General features: G+C 41.4%; 2 protein-coding genes across 2 annotated transcripts in view; one reads left to right on the forward strand and one right to left on the reverse strand.

The window, feature by feature from the left end:
• Positions 1-2773: 2773 nt before the first annotated feature.
• Positions 2774-14216, reverse strand: ift27 (intraflagellar transport 27 homolog (Chlamydomonas)). The gene is made up of 7 exons (XM_053334580.1): positions 14081-14216; positions 12265-12344; positions 6037-6096; positions 5640-5699; positions 5248-5365; positions 3055-3164; positions 2774-2924 (listed from the first exon to the last, which is right to left on the reverse strand). Exons 1-7 carry the CDS (start codon positions 14112-14114, stop codon positions 2820-2822), a joined length of 567 nt encoding a protein of 188 aa, XP_053190555.1. The 5' UTR covers positions 14115-14216; the 3' UTR covers positions 2774-2819.
• A 1771-nt stretch (positions 14217-15987) lies between these two features.
• Positions 15988-18633, forward strand: part of LOC128374282 (synaptogyrin-1-like) — a 30022-nt gene continuing 27376 nt past the window's right edge. Inside the window, exon 1 of the mRNA XM_053334570.1 lies at positions 15988-16089. Coding sequence (XP_053190545.1) covers positions 15988-16089 — 102 coding nt within the window. The remainder of the gene's footprint in view (positions 16090-18633) is intronic.

The raw sequence follows: 18633 nt of genomic DNA on the forward strand, positions 1-18633 counted from the left end.
TTAGCTTTAACCCTCCTGTTGTCCTCAAGTTAAGGAAGGAAGGGAGGAAGAAGGAAGGAAAGGAGGGAGGAAGGAAGGGAGGAAGAAGGAAAGAAAGGAGGAAGGAAGGAAGGGAGGAAGAAGGAAGGAAAGGAGGGAGGAAGAAGGAAGGAAAGGATGAAGTAAGGAAGGGAGGAAGAAGGAAGGAAAGGAGGGAGGAAGGAAGGGAGGAAGGAAGGGAGGAAGGAAGGGAGGAAAGGAGGGAAGGGAGGAAGGAAAGGAGGGAGGAAGGAAGGAAGAAGGAAGGAAAGGAGGGAAGGGAGGAAGGAAGGGAGGGAAGGAAAGAAGGAAGGGAGGGAGGAAAGAAGGAAGGAGGGAGGGAGAGAAAGGAAAAGAGGAAGGGAGGAAGGAAGGAATGGACAGAGGAAAGAAGGAAGGTAATGGGGAGGAAAGAAAGAGACAAGGGGGGAAGGAGGGAGGAAGGAAGGACAGAAAGAAGGAAGGAAGAAAGGGGGATGGAGGAAGGAAAGAAGGAAGGGAGGAAAGAAGGAACAGTCAAAACAGACGGGGTCAATTTGACCCGGGAGGACGACAGGAAGTCATGCTCCTAACAGGGAAGTGCAAGTTGCTTGTTTAAGGGTTAAGTCAGCATTGAAGGACATTATTAAGCTCAAATAAAGGGACCAGATGTATAAACTACATAACAATATCTCTATTATTTAGATTGTATACCAATAGGCTTGAAAAAAAAAAGAATAAAACCCACTCAGACACAACAGGAAACTCTCTCATACATGCACACATTATTATAATATGCATTCAAAACAATGAGGGACAGAAAGAAGCAGAGAGAGACAGAGAAAGAGAGAGAGAGAGAGAAAGATCCTTAATTGCTATAATTATGATCACCCACTCAAGAAGTACAAAAACATTGTGCTGAAATAACAATTACACGCTGTTAAATACGGTTTCATTAAAAGGAACCTCATTACAAATCAATTTTACAGAAAAAAAAAGTTTCTCAATAAGTTCCTTTATGTATGTAAGTGGCTCCGAATGTTCATGGATAAAGACAGGTGTAAAAAAAAAAATTAAAAAAAATCAATATTTGTGACTGTATTTGGGCTCGGCTGTTCCTAACCGGGACAGAGATGGTCTCTCATCATTATCACAAGCTGTAGTCATTCTCAATGTGGCACATAATGAGATAAAAAGCCATTGTGTCTGGCTCTGACCGGCGTGCCCTCATTTGAATGGTGGCAGCTGGTCTGAGAGGTAGGGAGAGAAGAAGAAGGACACGGCTCTGACCTGGTTTGAATGGGAGACTGCTAATTAGAACGGTGATTACTGGTTGTTAGCGCCGCACCGGGGACATAACTGAAATGATGTGAGCGGGGCTACAGCTGGGGGAGTTAACAAAACAAGAGAGAGAGGAGAGAGAGGGCAAGAGAGGAGAGAGGGTAAGAGAGAGAGAGAGAGAGAACGAATTGGAAAGAGAGGAGAAAGCGGACAGGAAGGGACGAGTTTTTGAAGAATCATCAAACCAGGTAGAAACTGATAAGAGAGAGAAACAGTGAGACAAAGAGAAAAGGACAGGGCAAGTTAGAAGAAAAAAAAAAGATGGAGAGAGATGTGTGTTAGAGAGAGAGAGAGAAAAAACATGCAGACAATAGAAAGATGAGGCCAAGAACAAAGTGACATTGAGATACAAAGAAAATATATTCAAAAAAAAAAAGGGGGAGGAGATGAAGCAGTAAATAAGGGTGAAGTTGAATATCAGTCCTGCCTAAAATCAGAGGAGAGGAGAGGAGAGAGGAGGGGAGGAGAGGTAAGAAGAAGGGCAGAGGAGAGGAGGAGAGGAAAGAAGGGGAGAGATGGGAAGAGCAGAGAGGAGGAGAGGTAAGAAGAAGGGCAGAGGAGAGGAGGAGAGGAAAAGAGGGGAGAAGAGGGGAGAGAGAAGGGGAGATGAGAAGAGAAGACAGGAGAGGAAAGAAGAAGGGCAGAGGAGAGGAGGAAAGGAAAGGGGGGAGAGAGGAGAGAGGAGGGGAGATGATAAGAAAAGAGAGGAGTAGAGGAGGAAAGAAGAGAGAAGGGCAGAGGAGAGGAGTAGGAGAGGAAGAAAAGAGAGGTTGGATGGAGAGGGAAAGAGAGGAGTGAGGAGAAGAGAGGAAGGGAGAGAAGAGAAAGGGAGTAGAGAGGAGAGGAGGAAAGGGGAGTAAATGAGAGGTGAGAAGGAGTGGAGGGGAGAGGAGAGGAGGAAATGAGAAGAGAAGAGAGGAGACAAGAAGAGAGAAGGGGAGGAGAGGAGAGGAGAGGAGAGGAGAGGAGAGGAGAGGAGAGGAGAGGAGAGGAGAGGGAGGAAAGGAGAGGAGAGGGAGGAAAGGAGAGGAGAGGGAGGAAAGGAGAGGAGCGGTTAGGAGAGGAAAAGAGAAGAGGAGAACGGAGGACAGGAGGGGAGGAAAGGAGAGAAGCGGGAGTCTCTTTATGGTTCTGGTAATGACTCCATCCCGGCTGTGAAAGTATAACTCTGCTATTAACACACAGAGAGCAAACGAGCAGGAAAGACACAGAATGTCTTACAGCTGATTATCATAGAAAAACATTTTATTAATTTATTCACACACCAAAAAAAATAAAATCATCCTCTTCATCACTTCTCTGTCTCCCTTTAACACATCACATCCTCACATCGATTATCCAAAAGCTTTTATAGTCCGCAACTTTTTATATTTTCTGAATGAAAGCCGACATGTACAGTATGTGTGTGTGTGTGTGTGTGTGTGTGTGTGTGTGTGTGTGTGTGTGTGTGTGAGTGTGTGTGTGTGTAACTGGGTAGGGGTCTAGCCTGGACTCAGATTTTGGATGGTCTCACGCCTCTCCTGGTAGAGCGAGTGGAAGGCCCGGGCCAAACTGAGGAGGGGTGCGTCACAGTTCTCCATCTCCTTCTGCAACAGACCCACATGAGCACACGTTAATAGTTGACCCCTAACCCTAAACCCCCCCTCTACCCACCGATCCAAAAAACAACAACACTCCAAAGCCCCCAACAATGTTAAAGTGTTGAAGTGTACTCACAGCAGATGTTTCATGGTACTCCAACCCCTGGCTCTCGGCCCATTCTTGGGCCACGGATCCCTGCACTTCCCTCCGAGCAGACAGGTCTGACTTGTTACCCACGAGGACCCCTGAGACAGACACACACACACACACACACACACACACACACACACACACACACACACACACACACACAAACCTGATAAACACCTGTACTGTTCAGTGGTTGTCTATATAAGGCCTTGAATAGTGTGTTGGAGCCTTTATTTGTATTTGAGTATTTTGCATTTCATTTGTTAAAGTATTTTTAAATCATATTAGTATTAAGGTAAAAATGTTATTTAGTTGAATTGTATGTGGAAAAAGTCATTATTCAATTTGCACCATTTATTAAAAGATCCTCGTTATTGTTGCTTTCTAGTAAAGAGTAACCGTGACCTCTCTCTCCTTCTCTCCTTTTAAATATTTAGTAATAACTGTGGAGAATGGTTAGCGCGTCAAGCTAAGGCTTCACACACGGAAAAGACTTTCAGTGAGCGTACAAAATACACCAAGACATCACATAACTAAAGTTTAATAGGCAACACTTCACCAAAAATCAACAATATTTACAAATTAATTCACTAAACTACTATCCCACTGTTTGCATTGATCCACTCTTTATACTTGCTCTTAAGAAAAATTTATATTGATTTTTTTTCTCCATTTTTTCAGTTTAGGTTGAAAGAAAGCAGGAAGAAAGGAGAAATAGAAAGGAGGGAAGAAAAAAGAAGATAATTGTAGTTTTTTATTTTGTAGTATTGCACAGGAGCTTTTACAGGAGTTTTCTATTTCTATGTTTTATGCTTTTACAAAGTGGCAACCTCCAGGACTGAAAAATGAAGCCAACGTGGAAGTGTGAAAACTGCAGTTCCTCAAATGGCCACTTGAGGATGGCTCCAAAAGCTAGTCCCTCCCTATAGACCCCCCATGTTAAAATGCCCCTCTTTACAAACACAAATAAACATGTTTACAGCCCCAGTAAAAGAAACAGTTTTGGTCTCTAGAGCAAACTTCCCCATTCATGGCAGGAACTGTGCAGAAGGTGAATTTTTACTCACCCGTTTAAATTTTTATTAAGGTTTAAAGTAATGCATAATTAAAGGTGTGGCCCCTTTGAATGACAGGTGAGTGCTGTCACAAGCAAATCTCTACCAAAGTGAAAATGTTGGTTAGGTAACATAAACCCAGATTCACAGTAAGTACAGACGCAGTCAAGTTCATGAAAGTTTTTGGTCACCTCACAAAGTCTTCGTCAGCATTTGTACTAAAAGTCTCTCTAGAAGTCCGTTTTTTCCAGTATGTACATTTTGTTTTAATGGTTTCTAAGCTTGTTTTTCGCCAGTGATAATTAGTATTAGCATTATCACAGTTAACTATAGACTGTAAATGCACCGTGTTCACCGATCTAGCAGCTAGCGTTAGGGTCAGCTCTACTCTCTCGTCCAAATATGGTCACTTCTGGCTCCAAAAATCAAAGATGGCGACGGTCAAAGTGCAAACTCAAGGCTTCAAACAGTGACTACATCCATTTTTCTTTCCTTTACATGTTTGTACTTCTGTTTTTCATGTTTTGAGGTGAATCTCTCATCTCTTGTATATTTATAATTTAGACTCTATGATGTGTTGTATTCAGGGTATCTGCACATTTTTAAGACCAACTTGAATGCCTTTTAAGACCTTTTTGATTCCTTTTAAGGAAAAAAATACCATTGCTGAGACAATAATGCAAAAGCAGGATGTGACTGTTGTAGTGGGTTGAAATGGAGCTCACTACGTAATTTATATAGGACTGCAACTAATGATTAGTTCCAACTTCTGATTATTTTTTACATTAAATAATAAATTGATTGGTTGGTTTTTGTAAAATAACCAAAAAATAACGATAATAATGATAAATCACTATAATTACGCTCAAATATCAAACTTAATGCCTCAACACCTACAATTCCAGACAATTTAAGACCTTTAATATCAAAAAAAAAATTGAAGACATTTTAAGACTATCTAAGGATCTGCGGAGACTCTGACTGTATTGCAATGTTTAATATCACGCTCACGTTTGACTTCCACAAAGAAATAAAGGTGAAAGAGGGAAAAACAAAACAAAACAAAACAAAAAAACCCCAACTCTGATCTTTTTGATTATTTGACCTTTAAAAGGGATGCTACCTGGAACATGGAGACCCTCGCAGTGTGCGTGGACTCTCTCCATCCAGTGGCTGCAGCTGGCGAACGACTGCTCGCTGGTCAGGTCAAAAACCAGGCAGAGCAGTGACGGCTGGCCCCACTACAGACAGTACAGGTAATGAAAGTGAAGGCAGGAGCATTGGCGGAGGAGGGAGGAGGGAAGATGAGGACAGAAAAAGTTGTTCACATTAGATGAGTCGAGTTCAGCCTGTTTCTGTCACACACGGTGATAAATAATAGTTCAATACCCCCCCTATCCCCCTCTATCCCACCCTCCTGTGTTTGTACTGCATGTCAAAATGTGTGGGGACCTGCTTGGTGAATTTCACTACTTTCATGCAAATGGAATAACTCAAAAGGAAGGAAAGTGTCACCATTTTCTCACAGGCTTCCACTAATGTCTCCTTCCCTGCAGAGTCTATGATGTAGAGCTCCTGGTGGGAAAAGCAGTAAAAAAAAAAAAAAAAAAAAAAAAGAGAAGGGGAGAGGTGTTATACGCAGTGATTTAGTCAAATTACACGGTTTCAAACTTCCTATTTTCTCTAGCAAGGGCATTAATGTTCTGCCTACAATGCTGCCCTATTGCTTAGAGCCTATTGCCACCTTCACTAATTCAGAAACGCTTAGAATAAAATAGAAGCCTGAACCGTGGTTATAGATAATAAACTATAGCAGCTACACAGTCTGTATAATGGGACTTATTTTAGTCCAATAAGGCTGCTGGTAAAGGGATGAAGAAGAAGAAGAAGAAGAGACAAAGACTAGACTCACCACGCTGTCATTGGTCTCGGGGACGTTGACACATTTCATCAGCAGCCCCACTCCCGTTGTCTGCCGAACAAACACAACCGCAGTGTAAATTATAATGCAGTTTATATAATGTGATGGTAAAAGCGTGAAGGTCATGTCTTTTTCTTTGTGATAAACAACAATCTGTCAACATGTAATTTGGTGTTTGTTTTTTCTTGTTTTTTTTTTTTTTTTTATATCCAGCAGGCAAAGAGATTCAGCTCTGTTTACAGCTGAGAACAATCCACGTCCTTTATGGAGCCCCATCAGTGGCCATGATTAAGATATACCATGTGTCTTAATGGTTAGTGAAAATCTAATAATGGAGGTTTATATTTATAAAGGAGGTTGACAGGGAGCACAAGCTGCTATTTTTGCTGTGGCTATTAGGGTCTCTTGTCATTTTGGCAGATCAGTAGCAGCTGTTTTTCCCCTTCTGTAATTTTCACTGGGAAAACAAACGGAGTCAGGATGAAAAAGAAGAGCCCTGCAGCTAACGTAAGACACTCCTGGTAGACTGATGTCTGCGAGCATCTTGTCCTTTTGTTTTCCCTTTGCTTTTTAAATATAAATTAGTCAACCCAAAGCTGTAAAACAAGGGTGTCAAACTAATTTTCATTCAAGGGCCACAAACAATTTGATCTCATGTGGGCCGGATCATTAAAAAGAAGGAAGGAAGGAAGGAAAGCAGGAAGGAAGGAAGGAAGGCAGGCAGGCAGGCAGGCAGGTAGGCAGGCAGGCAGGCAGGCAGGCAGGCAGGAAGGAAGGAAGGAAGGAAGGAAGGAAGGAAGGAAGGAAGGAAGGAAGGAAGGGAGGGAGGAAGGACAAAAGGAAGGAAAAGAAGGAAGGAAGGAATGAAAAGAAGGAAGGCAGAACGGGAGGAAGGACAAATGGAAGGAAGGTGGGAAGGAAAGAGAAGGAGAAGGAAGGAAAGAATAAAAGTGAGGAGGTAAGAAAGAAAAGAAAGGAAAAGTTGGAAAAGAAGACAGGAAGGAAAGATGAAAGGGAGAAAGGAATGAAGGAAGAAAGATGAAAGGGTGGGACGAAGGACAGATGGAAGGAAGGAAGGAAGGAAGGAAGGAAGGAAGGAAGGAAGGAAAAAAAGACAGGAAGGAAAGTGGGCCGAATTGGACACCTGGGTGGACCGGTTCTGACCCATGGGCCGCATGTTTGACACCCCTGCTGTAAAAGATGTGAGCTCATTTTTAAATTATCTTTTTTTTTTTTTCTGTAAATCACTTTGAGCTACAGGAAGTGCATGAAAGGTTGATTATTACGATCATTACTATTAATATTCTCATTTTTATTTCATATGGTAAAACAGCTGGCAGATGTGGCCGTTCCAGAAAAGGAGTAATTGTCGGTCAAAGAGTCTTCGGGGCGGAAAAATAAAGAGGTTTGAGAACTTTTTAGAAATGATGACATGACGTTTAGAGGAGGTAGATATAGGAGGTGATGGGGTGCAGACAGTAGAGGGTGAGGAGGATGTGATAAATATGGTCTGAACTTATCTAAAACAGATTCACCTTCTTCACAAAGTCTCGAGATCTAACGAAGTCTTAAGTGGACTGGATGGTTGCAGGCGGCTGCTTTTCTCCACCAAAGTATTCACCGGTGTGTGTGAGAGAGAGAGATCAGTGGTGACCTTGAAGGAGCGAGTCGAAGGTTTCTTCACATCAGCATGAAAAAACTCTAAATTGATCTGATCTCCCGAGCTCACAGTTAACCGAGCGTGTCAAAATGCCAGAGACTAAAATCGAGAACACACACACACACATATATACCTCTCCGAAAACACAAACACACACACACACACACACACACACACCAGAGAATAACATTTACCTGATTCATACAGTTCATAACAAGGATCCGATGGCGCACACACACACACACACACACACACACACACACACACACACACACGTAGACACTGCAGCGGTCCCACTTCGGAGCTGGTCTAATGAGCTGGTGTGATGCATAGGAAGCCTCTCGCTGGAATGTCAATGAGGGCCCTATTAGTAACAAATAAGCTTGGAATATTGCTAACGGGCCATCTGACATTTTCAAAGGAGGACGTGAGAAGAATGTCCGACAGCCTCCGCTTCACCCTTCAAAAATCAAAAGTTGAAGAACACGAACAGGGATGAGTTAGGTGATGTCTGCACGTGGAGAAAACTCTTCACTCATCACAGTGTTTGGGTTTAGTCGCACATTCGGGAAAGACACGCTGTTCCCCTGAAATCCTTAAAAAGGGGGAAAGAAATCAACCCTGCATTGAATACTGATTAAACTGGTACTGGTAATGTGTGTGTGTGTGTGTGTGTGTGTGTGTGTGTGTGTGTGTGTGTGTGTGGGGGGGGGGGGTATAGTCATAGTGATACTGGTATACTCAACTAAATGGTGCAACAAGAAGATTTGACTCTTCTCAGAGGCATATCTGATGTGGGGGCTGAAAATATGAAGCTGGTTTTATAACAGCAGTAAAATAAAATAAAGGCAATGGAGTCCAAATCAAAAGGGTTTATCTCTTTGGAAGCTAATTTTATGGATATCTTCTGATTAGATTATAATAACTTCTCATAATATTTTAGTCTGAGGATGATGCAAGAGGTAAGCTAGTGGAAAAGTGAAGAAAGAACAGAAAGAGTTCAGCCTCTTGGGAGCATGAATGTGTTTAGTTTAGTTTTTTTTCTTTTCTTTTTTGTCAGGAAGTGACTGTTAGAGTTTTTAAAAAAAGGGAAAAAGGGGTAGGACGTAGGACTGGAAAAGTTCTTTACTTTATCCGACATCCTTTCGAACATTGGCTGGTTATTGTTTTTGCTGTCATTTCTATTTTGTTATAATTCACAGCCTGTTTATTTGGTTTAACCCTAACCCTGTTAACTAACTAACAGGAATATGATGATTAAAATCTATGTACAGTATATCTGCCCGTTTACACTTTAATATTTCTTGGATACATGTGGACATTGTGGCCTGATGGAGGCATTCAACAGAGCATCAGAGGGGCCATAAAACATGGTATTCATCCCCTGTGGACTGCTGCTATGAAGTGGCTCAGAGTCTGCCACAAGAAAGGGAATCACACATAAAGTGTAATAAAATAACATTTATTATGAATTTAAATCAATATAAAATAATGCACAAAGCTAATTTGATAGAAATCCAGCCGTTAGATTTCATGATACAGAGACTTGTCATGGAGAGAAGTGTTGCCAATATCATTAAAGTTTAATCTCTGTGGACTATAAATATACATGCCAAATGTTAATAATGTCATCAGTAGCTGTCTAGGTATTTTTAAGGCTTTATAAAACTTTTTAAATGTTTTTCATGTTGTAATTTTACACTGGGGATGAGCCATTGTTGCTTTTGCTGTTATTAGTATTATTACCACGATGGAAACACTTTACATACTGAACATAATAACTTCTGGATCACGCCAAGTGAGCCTCAAGTTAAAAATATTTTCAACTAATATCAAGAGTGCGTCTGGCTTCAAATAGGTGTTTTAACAGTTGCATAGCAACAGCAGAGACCATGACCAGCACTTTCCCTATGAACATTTCTATCAGTACATGCAGTTAAAACTGGTGGACACAGAGCAATGTTTCTACAGGTAGATGAGATCCTGCATGCCCCCCCCCCCTTGCTTTTAATGACACATCCGTTCACATTGTTTGCATATTGCAGAGATTTTTAAATGTTTTACACATTTTCATGCTGTATAGTGTTAACTTTTGTGAGTTTTCATATTGTGCAAGAGATGAGACATGGAGATGTGTTGAGGCCAACTTGGACTCCAGTACAAATTAAAAATGCTGCACTATACAGAGGTTTCCTACTTTGCTAATACTCTATTAGTCCAACATGAGCACACCTAGCATCACAAACAAGTGTGCATAGGGCTTTGACTTGTGCTGAAATACAAACTGTTGTTGTACAGTGTGCAGTATGCGTGTGTGTTTGTGTGCACGTGTGTTTGTGTGTGTGTGTGTGTGTGTGTGTGTGTGTGTGTGTGTGTGTGCTCTCCCATTTGTTAAATACCTGTTCTGGTGGCCGTCCAGAATCCTGTTGTATTAATTATCGACGTTCCTGTCACCTCAAAACCTCCAATACTGCTGACACAGCCAGAGCTGAACACACACACACACACACACACACACACACACACACACACACACACACACACACACACACACACACACACACACACACACTTGGCTCTTGTCCAGTATTTTACTCACCAACCTGTTCTGTACGCTAACCAGCTGCAGGGTTTTACAGTGAACTAAGTTAATGTGTGTGTGTGTGTGTGTGTGTGTGTGTGTGTGTGTGTGTGTGTGTGTGTGTGTGTGTGTGTGTGCGTGCTGTGAACGGGTGTGCGTGTGTACAAGATGCGCTGGTGCGTATATTCATGCTGACAAGTGAAAGCACGCAACCTACATACACACGCGGTCAGTGAGGAGGCCTTGAAACATCGACAGAGAGAATCAGTGAGCAGCCGTGACCCTATATATCACAGAGTCAGATTAATGACACGGTTCCCTCCCTCATGTAGATTTACATAAATAATGCAGATTAGCATTCACTGCATCAGCATTAATTGGTACATTATGCTGTTTTGCACTTCAGTGATTCTTGCAGTAGATTATAGAAACCTCCTCAGGTCCTTGAAAAGCTTGCAAGAAGTCTGACTAAAAGAAATGTGTGTACATGATCATTATCAGTCTGGATGATTTACTTGGTTGACAGGAAATAGTTTTGCCACTTAAAGGCAAACAAAACCAAAAAATTACAGTGCTGCCCCCCCGCCCCCACTCTCTGGAACTCACTCCCCAAATCCCTCTGTGACTGTACTGCTCTCATCGAATTAAAATCACTTCTCAAGACTTTTCAAATCCTGCTTTTAACGTTTAATTGTTTTGTTTCTTCTTCTCTTCATTGCTTTTATTCATCATGTGTTTCATTTATTCCTTTATGGTTATATTGTTTTAATTCATCTTTGATTGTGTAAAGCAGAGGTGTCAAACTCATTTTCATTCAAGGGCCACATACAGACCAATTTGATCTAATGTGGGCCGGATCATTAAAAAGATGGAGGGAAAGAAGAAGGGAAGGAAGGAAAGAGAGGCAAAAGGAAGGTGGGGAGGAAGGACAGAAGAAAGAAAGGGAGGAAGGACAGATGGAAGGAAGAAAGGAAGTAAGGAACAAAGAAAGGATAAAAGGGAGTAGGAAGGACAGATGGAAGGAAGGACAGAAGGAAGAAAGGGAAGAAGGGCAGATGGGAGGAAGGACAGAAGGAAGAAAGGGAGGAAGGACAGATGGGAGAAAGGACAGAAGGAAGAAAGGGAGGAAGGACAGATGGAAGGAAGGACAGAAGGAAGAAAGGGAAGAAGGGCAGATGGGAGGAAGGACAGAAGGAAGAAAGGGAGGAAGGAACAAAGAAAGGATAAAAGGAAGTAGGAAGGACAGATGGAAGGAAGGAAAAGAACACAGGAAGGAAAGTGGGCCGGATTGCACCCCTTGGCGGGCCGGTTCTGGCCCACGGGCCGCATGTTTGACACCCCTGGTGTAAAGCATCTGAGTATTATAATAAAACGTATTATCATTATTATTATAATTATTGTTGTTATTAATCAACTGTGCATCCTTATCCCACAAGTACTTTTACACTGCTTTATCTGCAGCTGATATACCTACGAGCGTACACCAGCCTGCTAAGATCAGGACTGTTTTGAGTTCTCCGAGGATCTCCCTGTGAAGTCAGCAGATTTCTAATTAACTCCCTGATTAGCTGCTGTACTCTCAGGCGTGCTGCACAACTGAATACAAATAAATACTTTAGCACTTCTTAGCAGATGGGTCTATTCTGGGCTGGCAGTGAGTCAGAATTAAACTTCATGAGTTGCTCCTTCGAACTCAATACAAAAACCCTCAGTTATGGTACCTGAATGTAAAAAAGTATTAGCCTGTGGTGAGTTTGCCTCAGAGCACGGCCGAATCCCCCAAATCCCTCAACCAGTTGTGCTACAAACTGATTTCTCTGTTATTATTACGTGATGTGAATATAGTAGCGTATTCTTATTGTTACGGAGGAGGAGTCTTTGCAGTGGTGTGCAGGCTGCTCCACATACGTGATACATTTGGGATTTCAGGCCCTTTGTTGAGGGTCTGACTAACTGACTGTATATTTTAATAGCTCACCATGCTGTAGTTCTTCTGGAAGAGGGTACCGTCACTGTGGAACATGTGAGAGAGGGCACTTTTCCCCACCGCAGCGTCTCCTGTAACACACGCACACACACACACACACACAAGGACAGAAAGACAGACAAAGATAGAGATTTATTGAGTGATTGATTGATTACAAGATACAAAAATAAAAAAAATCCAAGGTATGATTTTAACAAAGTAAGAGCATGTATTTTATTTGCAACATGGTCTCAAGCTGTTAAAAGACAAAGACGCATAAAAACCAAGAAATACAATCAAGAAATGCCAGAAAGAATCTAACATTATAATTCCCATATCAAAATACAAGGACAATTAAACTAAAAATGTGATTGCAGATGTCATTATTAATCTCTGACGCTGTTCCTTAAAAAAAGGTCCAACACTGACTTCTTTAAGCGTCTCTCATTAAAAGAGAGTTTAATAATATTTAGGCTATGTAGGCCTATATCAACCCTCCTGTTGTCTTTTGTCCTCCTGGGTCAATTTTGACTGGTTTGACTGTTATATACTTATTATAACAGTCAATTATTTTTACTACATTATGTAAAATAGGCCACATTTAAATTAAATAATACTTCATTTCTGAGTTACAAAAGCAGAAATTATCAATTATTTAAACTAAATTTAAGATCTGATATGTTGATGGTTTATCACAAACTGGTAAAATGTCAAAGTTTAGTCACCTGTGGTCCTCCTGGATCAAAATTGACTGTTTTATAAAACATAAAGTGTTAGGGAATTTTCCATCATTAATATGCACTGGGTCAAACTAGGCTTTGTGGTCATAGCAAGGCCTCACCAAATGATAGGTTTAGACACTGTCTCCCCTTGAGATAGTGGTAAGCAGTGAGTCTGCTCCTTTTGGGGAAAACAGGAGGCATTCTGATAGTGTTGCTATAGCAGCCGAGGTCAGATATGTCTTTGACTATTTTCCCTGAATGGGGTAGAGGCAACTGGAGTCAGAAGTTTGATATAATGTTGGATGTAGGACAAAGGTCGTGAGTGAGGTCTAAGCAATATTTTGTCTATAGACCAGTAGACTAAATTCTGTATATTGTAGATGTGTTGGATCTGCCCATATATGGGCATGGCTCAACCTTGGGCATTATCTGTGTGGTTTAAAGTCTATCCCCGGAGGAGAGAAACTTCAGAATTGAAGGAAGCATCAGAACATAACGTGTACTGATCATTCAGTCACTTCTCCATGATCAAGTAAATAAACCTTTTCAATACAAGACATCCTGGACTCCTGTCTACTCTCTCCATTGACGTAAGGGGTTCCTTATTAAAATCACTATCATAAAGAACACATTATCACCCAATTCAATGAAAGTAGTGACGATTATACTTGCAAAGATTAAAGTATTGAATCATCTATGTGATTTTTCAAGCAATTAGACGATCTAAATCCACATTTCTGATGATAAAAACATGTTTAAAACAACAGTCAGGAGGTTTAATGTTCTTATTCTTCATTTCTCTGCTTTAGTGAGCATATTAGTTGATGTCTAGATGGTGTTAACTGAGTCTTTTGTCCATTTTAAATCCCCATTCACCTTCATTGCTGTGCGAGGAAGAGTGTAGGAGTTTAATTATACAGCCAAAATGATCATGTAGAGTCAACAAGCACAGACAGTTTTAGTAAAGTGTTATGTGAAATGTTAGTGCACAACATCTTAGGTATTATAAGTGCACTGAGGAGAGGATACACTTTAAACTGAGCACAGGCTGGTTAGCTTTAGCCCTGGTATAAAAATGGACTAAACTAACAAAAACCTTGACCTACCGAGAAGCAGACATCTCGCTCTCAGCTTCACCATCACACAGCACAACTTCCAAATGCTGCCGATAAACTCTCTTGTTTATCTAAAGTCGCTAAATAAGTTTTTTTTGCAATGTTTTTAACCGTATCTGAATGTCTTCTTCTTCTTCCTCCTTGTGCCTCGGCAACATGGACACAACGCGTCTCTTAGCAACCAGCCACATATGTGTTTTCATTGGTCAAGCCAGGGATTACGTATTACGCGTAGCTGTGCTGTCATTGGCTGGCCATGGTGACGTAGCAGGTGACTGAATGCGGGTATGTTTCTCCTGAGTCTGTCTGACAGGCATGTCTCCATCAAACAGCGCCTGTGGTTTAAAACAATAAAATTGCCTTCCCAACCCCCTCCAACCTTTTCCAACCGCTTACTTTTATTTTATTTTATGGCACACAAACTGGGCAATAACCAAAAGGTAAAGAAAGACCTGTAACTGTCAAAGTAGAGGCTGGTAAAACCACTAGAGAGCGCTGTTTCTGCCTCAGTGTCACAAATCATCTCTGTCAGCATGCTTCAATATTTCTCTGTTATGTTCATGTTAGGCTATTCAAATGTATAATCCGATTGTTACAGTTCTTATTAGACATTGATATGTCGTGGGTCATTAATATGTTCCGGTGAATTTTACTTAATTCAATAATAAATATGAATACATCTAATTTAACTCACTTTTCATAGCCTAGTGAAACTCAAAGTGCCACATTACTAATAACATAGAACACACAAGATAAGATAAGATAAGATAAGATCAGATCAGATCAGATCAGATCAGATCAGATAAGATGTATCTTTATTGATCCTCCTTGGGAGAAATTCAAATTGTCACAGCAGTAGCCTAAAGTGGGGAAAAAAGTAGCAGGGTAAGAGTGAAAGTTACAAATAAAATAAAACATAAACAATCTTAACTGAATAAATCTGCAATACATAAATGTGCAATATGCAGAAATGCCTGAGATCTGCATAGGGATTTACATAGTTAAGTTAAGAATAGAGAGGTTTTTAGGCCACTTCCTGAAAGAGACTATAGGGTCTGTGCTGCCCTCAGACAGTCAATTAATTTAGTTAATTAATCATTTAACAGGCTTAAAACCTTTTTATTCTTAAATGTATGTAAATGAAAGGTGCAGTAGGCTACAAATTAAATGCATTATTGTTATTATTAGTATTGTTGTTATTATTATTATTATTAGCTATTATTCATTTCGACGTGTTTTAAACGTTATCCAAGCTGGTTAAATACCAAGCAGTGGTTGAATCATGTTGTTTGGCTGCTGTCTTTTTGGATAAAGAGCCCTTCAGACAGAGCGGGAAAGCGCGTGACTCCTTGTGGCGATCCTGTGAGAACAAGCCCCCCCCCCTCCACCACCACCACCACCCTCCTTTATAAACACGTGCGCGCGCTCGCTCTGTATGCGTCGTACAATTGGTGTTTATAGATGAGGCGCGCTCCTGGCTGAGGCGTGACAACGAGGCGCGTCCACGTATTCACCACCGGCTCCTTGTGCATCATCAAAACACTGGCACGCAGCTTCCTCTGCTGGGATATAGACACAGAGAGAAGAGGACAGCGGGGAATTTAGAGGTTAAATTAAAAACAACAACAGGAGAGGGAAAGGAAGGAAGGGAGGTGCACCCATCCTTGCAGCAGCAGCAGCAGCAGAGGCATCATCATCAGCAGCAGCAGCAGTAGTAGTAGTATTGGTAGTAGCAGGAACAGATTCGGGGATATTCCTTGTTGGTTTTGCTCAGTGCTCCACACACACACACACACGCACGCACACACACACACACACACCTTGTGCCTTTGAGCCGCCAAGCACCGAGGAGGAGAGGAGGACCACACCAGAGAGGAGGCGCAGAGAGGCGGAGGACCATGGAGGGGATGCAGGCATACGGAGCCGGGAAAGCCGGAGGAGCCTTCGACCCTGTCACCTTCTTCCAGCAGCCTCAGACCATTCTCCGCATAGTGTCTTGGGTGAGTGACTGCTCCAGTGAGAGACAAAGACAAATAAAACATGAATAGCTTTAATAGTGGCTGCTTAAATAACCTTATAGTCATAATTTACTTGTGCTGAAATTATTTGAATCATCTTCTTTGTAAGTTTGGCACAGTGAGGTATGATAGCTCATCCAAGTTAGAAATTATTAAAAAAATATCCCATAAGGAGTCTTTATCTAATCATCAGCATCCTTATATTATTGCATCCACACTTTAATCTCAAATAAGCCACTTTTACATATTCCTATTGTGTGTGTGTGTGTGTGTGTGTGTGTGTGTGTGTGTGTGTGTGTTGTATTGTATGCTGAGTTTCCAATGAGCGGATGTAGGCCCAGACTGGATCCTAATCACTGATTATAACATGTATAGTCTTTTAATCATTTATTCATGACCGAGTAATGATCTCATGAGCAAATAATGTAATAACAACTGGCCACCCTCCCTTTCTCCAAGGAGGAGGAGCAAAAAAATGACAAAATGAATAGCAACAGTAGGCCTCCACTTTTAGGAAGGATTGTAAACAAGTGGCAACAACAGTCCACAAAGCTGCCACTCCAACTCCAGACTATAGACACAATTAAATCATGACTCTTGGTTGGGTATCTTTTTATCTAAATGTGCATTGTGGCATCTAATATCATCTTCTTTTGGGACAAGGAAAATAGAAGTGCTTTAAAAAAGGACACCAGAAGGATATACACTACTTTTTAAGCCACAAATGGAAATGATTCAATTACATTGAGAGAAAGAATCTCTGCCTCTTATCTGTAGTCTATTTCTGGTTTAATAAACGGCATTGAAGATTAATTTCTTTTGATGAAATATAAACAGGATATAAATTTTTTTCTTATTATCTGTTTCACATGTGAGTTTATAACCAGTGGGCCTGCAGTGCACCGGTTGCAGAAGTGACGTTATCTCAAAATTGGCAAAATTGTTTCCTCTACAGGAACTTGCTGTGTTTATTGTGTCTTATTTAACCTTTTCTTCACCGTGTGACGTCTTCTGGAGTAATGTGTGTAACGTCACACTCAGGTAGACACAGAAAGTAAAAGCTGCTTGCATCAAGTTACAGATTACAGGAAGGCCACTCTTACCAAGCTCCTCATTTTACAGCACAAAGTTGTATTGTTGGGGTAACGTTTGATTTAAAGGAGTGTGTGTGTGTGTGTGTGTGTGTGTGTGTGTGTGTGTGTGTGTGTGTGTGTGTGTGTGTGTGGGGCTGCGTGTCCTTAAATAACACCTCCTCAGTTATGCTGAAAGGATAAAGAGGCAGGTTTAGTGCGGATACTCTTGCAGCAAAACATTAAGGTTAAAAATGAAACTGATTTATACTTTAAATGTGTCCCAAGTCAGTAATGAACAGCAAAGGGAGCTTTATGGTGGAAAATAAAGCTTTCCTTAAACACTATATCTCACTCTGTATTGGGAGAGACAAGAAAAGTAAATAGTTGCAAAGAATGTTAACTATCAAGTATTGCGATATTATGGCTCAATTTCTAACCCCTTGTGACTAAAGTGCGACTGATAGTGAACGTAACGTCAGTGTAAAACACAAAGTGCATCGTTCAAATATAAGCTGTGAGAAAAGAAGTGTGGAAATAGGTTGCAGAGGCCGTGAGGACAAGTCATGTGCTCATTTAATGCACCGTGAACGACTTCATATTTCATAAAAGTTGTTCATAGCTGTTGAGTTTTATTGTTATACCTCAAAGTTATGTTCTATTAGACTCTTATTGTACTGTGTGATATATACAGATACATGCAAGAGAACAGAGACATCTTTCTTTTCACCTTCCTGTCGTCCTCCCGGGTCAAATTGACCCCCGTTGTTTTGACTGTTCCTTCTTTCCTCTTTTCCTTCCTTCTGTCCTTCCTTCCTTCCTTCCTCCCTTCCTCCCTTCCTTCCCTTCTTTCCCTCCTTTCCTTCCCTTCTTTCCTTCCTTCCCTCCTTCCTTCCTCCTTTCCTTCCCTCCCTCCTTCCATCCTCCTTCCCTTCCCTTCTTTCCTCCCTTCCTTCCTTTCTGCCTTCCTCCTGTCCTTCCTTCCTACCTTCCTCCTTCCTTCCTTCCTTCTTTCTTTCCTTCCCTCCTTCTTCCCTCCTTTCCTTCCTTCCTTCCCCCTTCCTTCCCCCTTCCTTCCTCCTTTCCTTCCCTTCTTTCCTTCCTTCCTCCCTTCCTCCCTTCCTCCTTTCCTCCCTTCCTCCCTCCCTCCCTCCTTTCCTTCCTTCCTCCCTTCCTTCCTTATTTCCTCCTTCCTCCCTCCTTTCCTTCCTCCCTTCCTCCTTTCCTCCCTTCCTCCCTCCCTCCCTCCTTTCCTTCCTTCCTCCCTTCCTTCCTTATTTCCTCCTTCCTCCCTCCTTTCCTTCCTTCTGTCTTTCTTTCCTTCCTTCCTCCCTTCGCTCCCTTCTGTTTGAGTGTTCAACTTGATCATGTTCAACTTATAAATAAATCTGTTTTAATTGTATTATTTTGCTTATAAGTAAACAATTATTTTTGCTTAGATATGATTCCACTAAAT

This window comes from Scomber japonicus, chromosome 2 (genome assembly GCF_027409825.1).
Source record: "Scomber japonicus isolate fScoJap1 chromosome 2, fScoJap1.pri, whole genome shotgun sequence".
NCBI classification, from domain to species: Eukaryota; Metazoa; Chordata; class Actinopteri; order Scombriformes; family Scombridae; genus Scomber; species Scomber japonicus.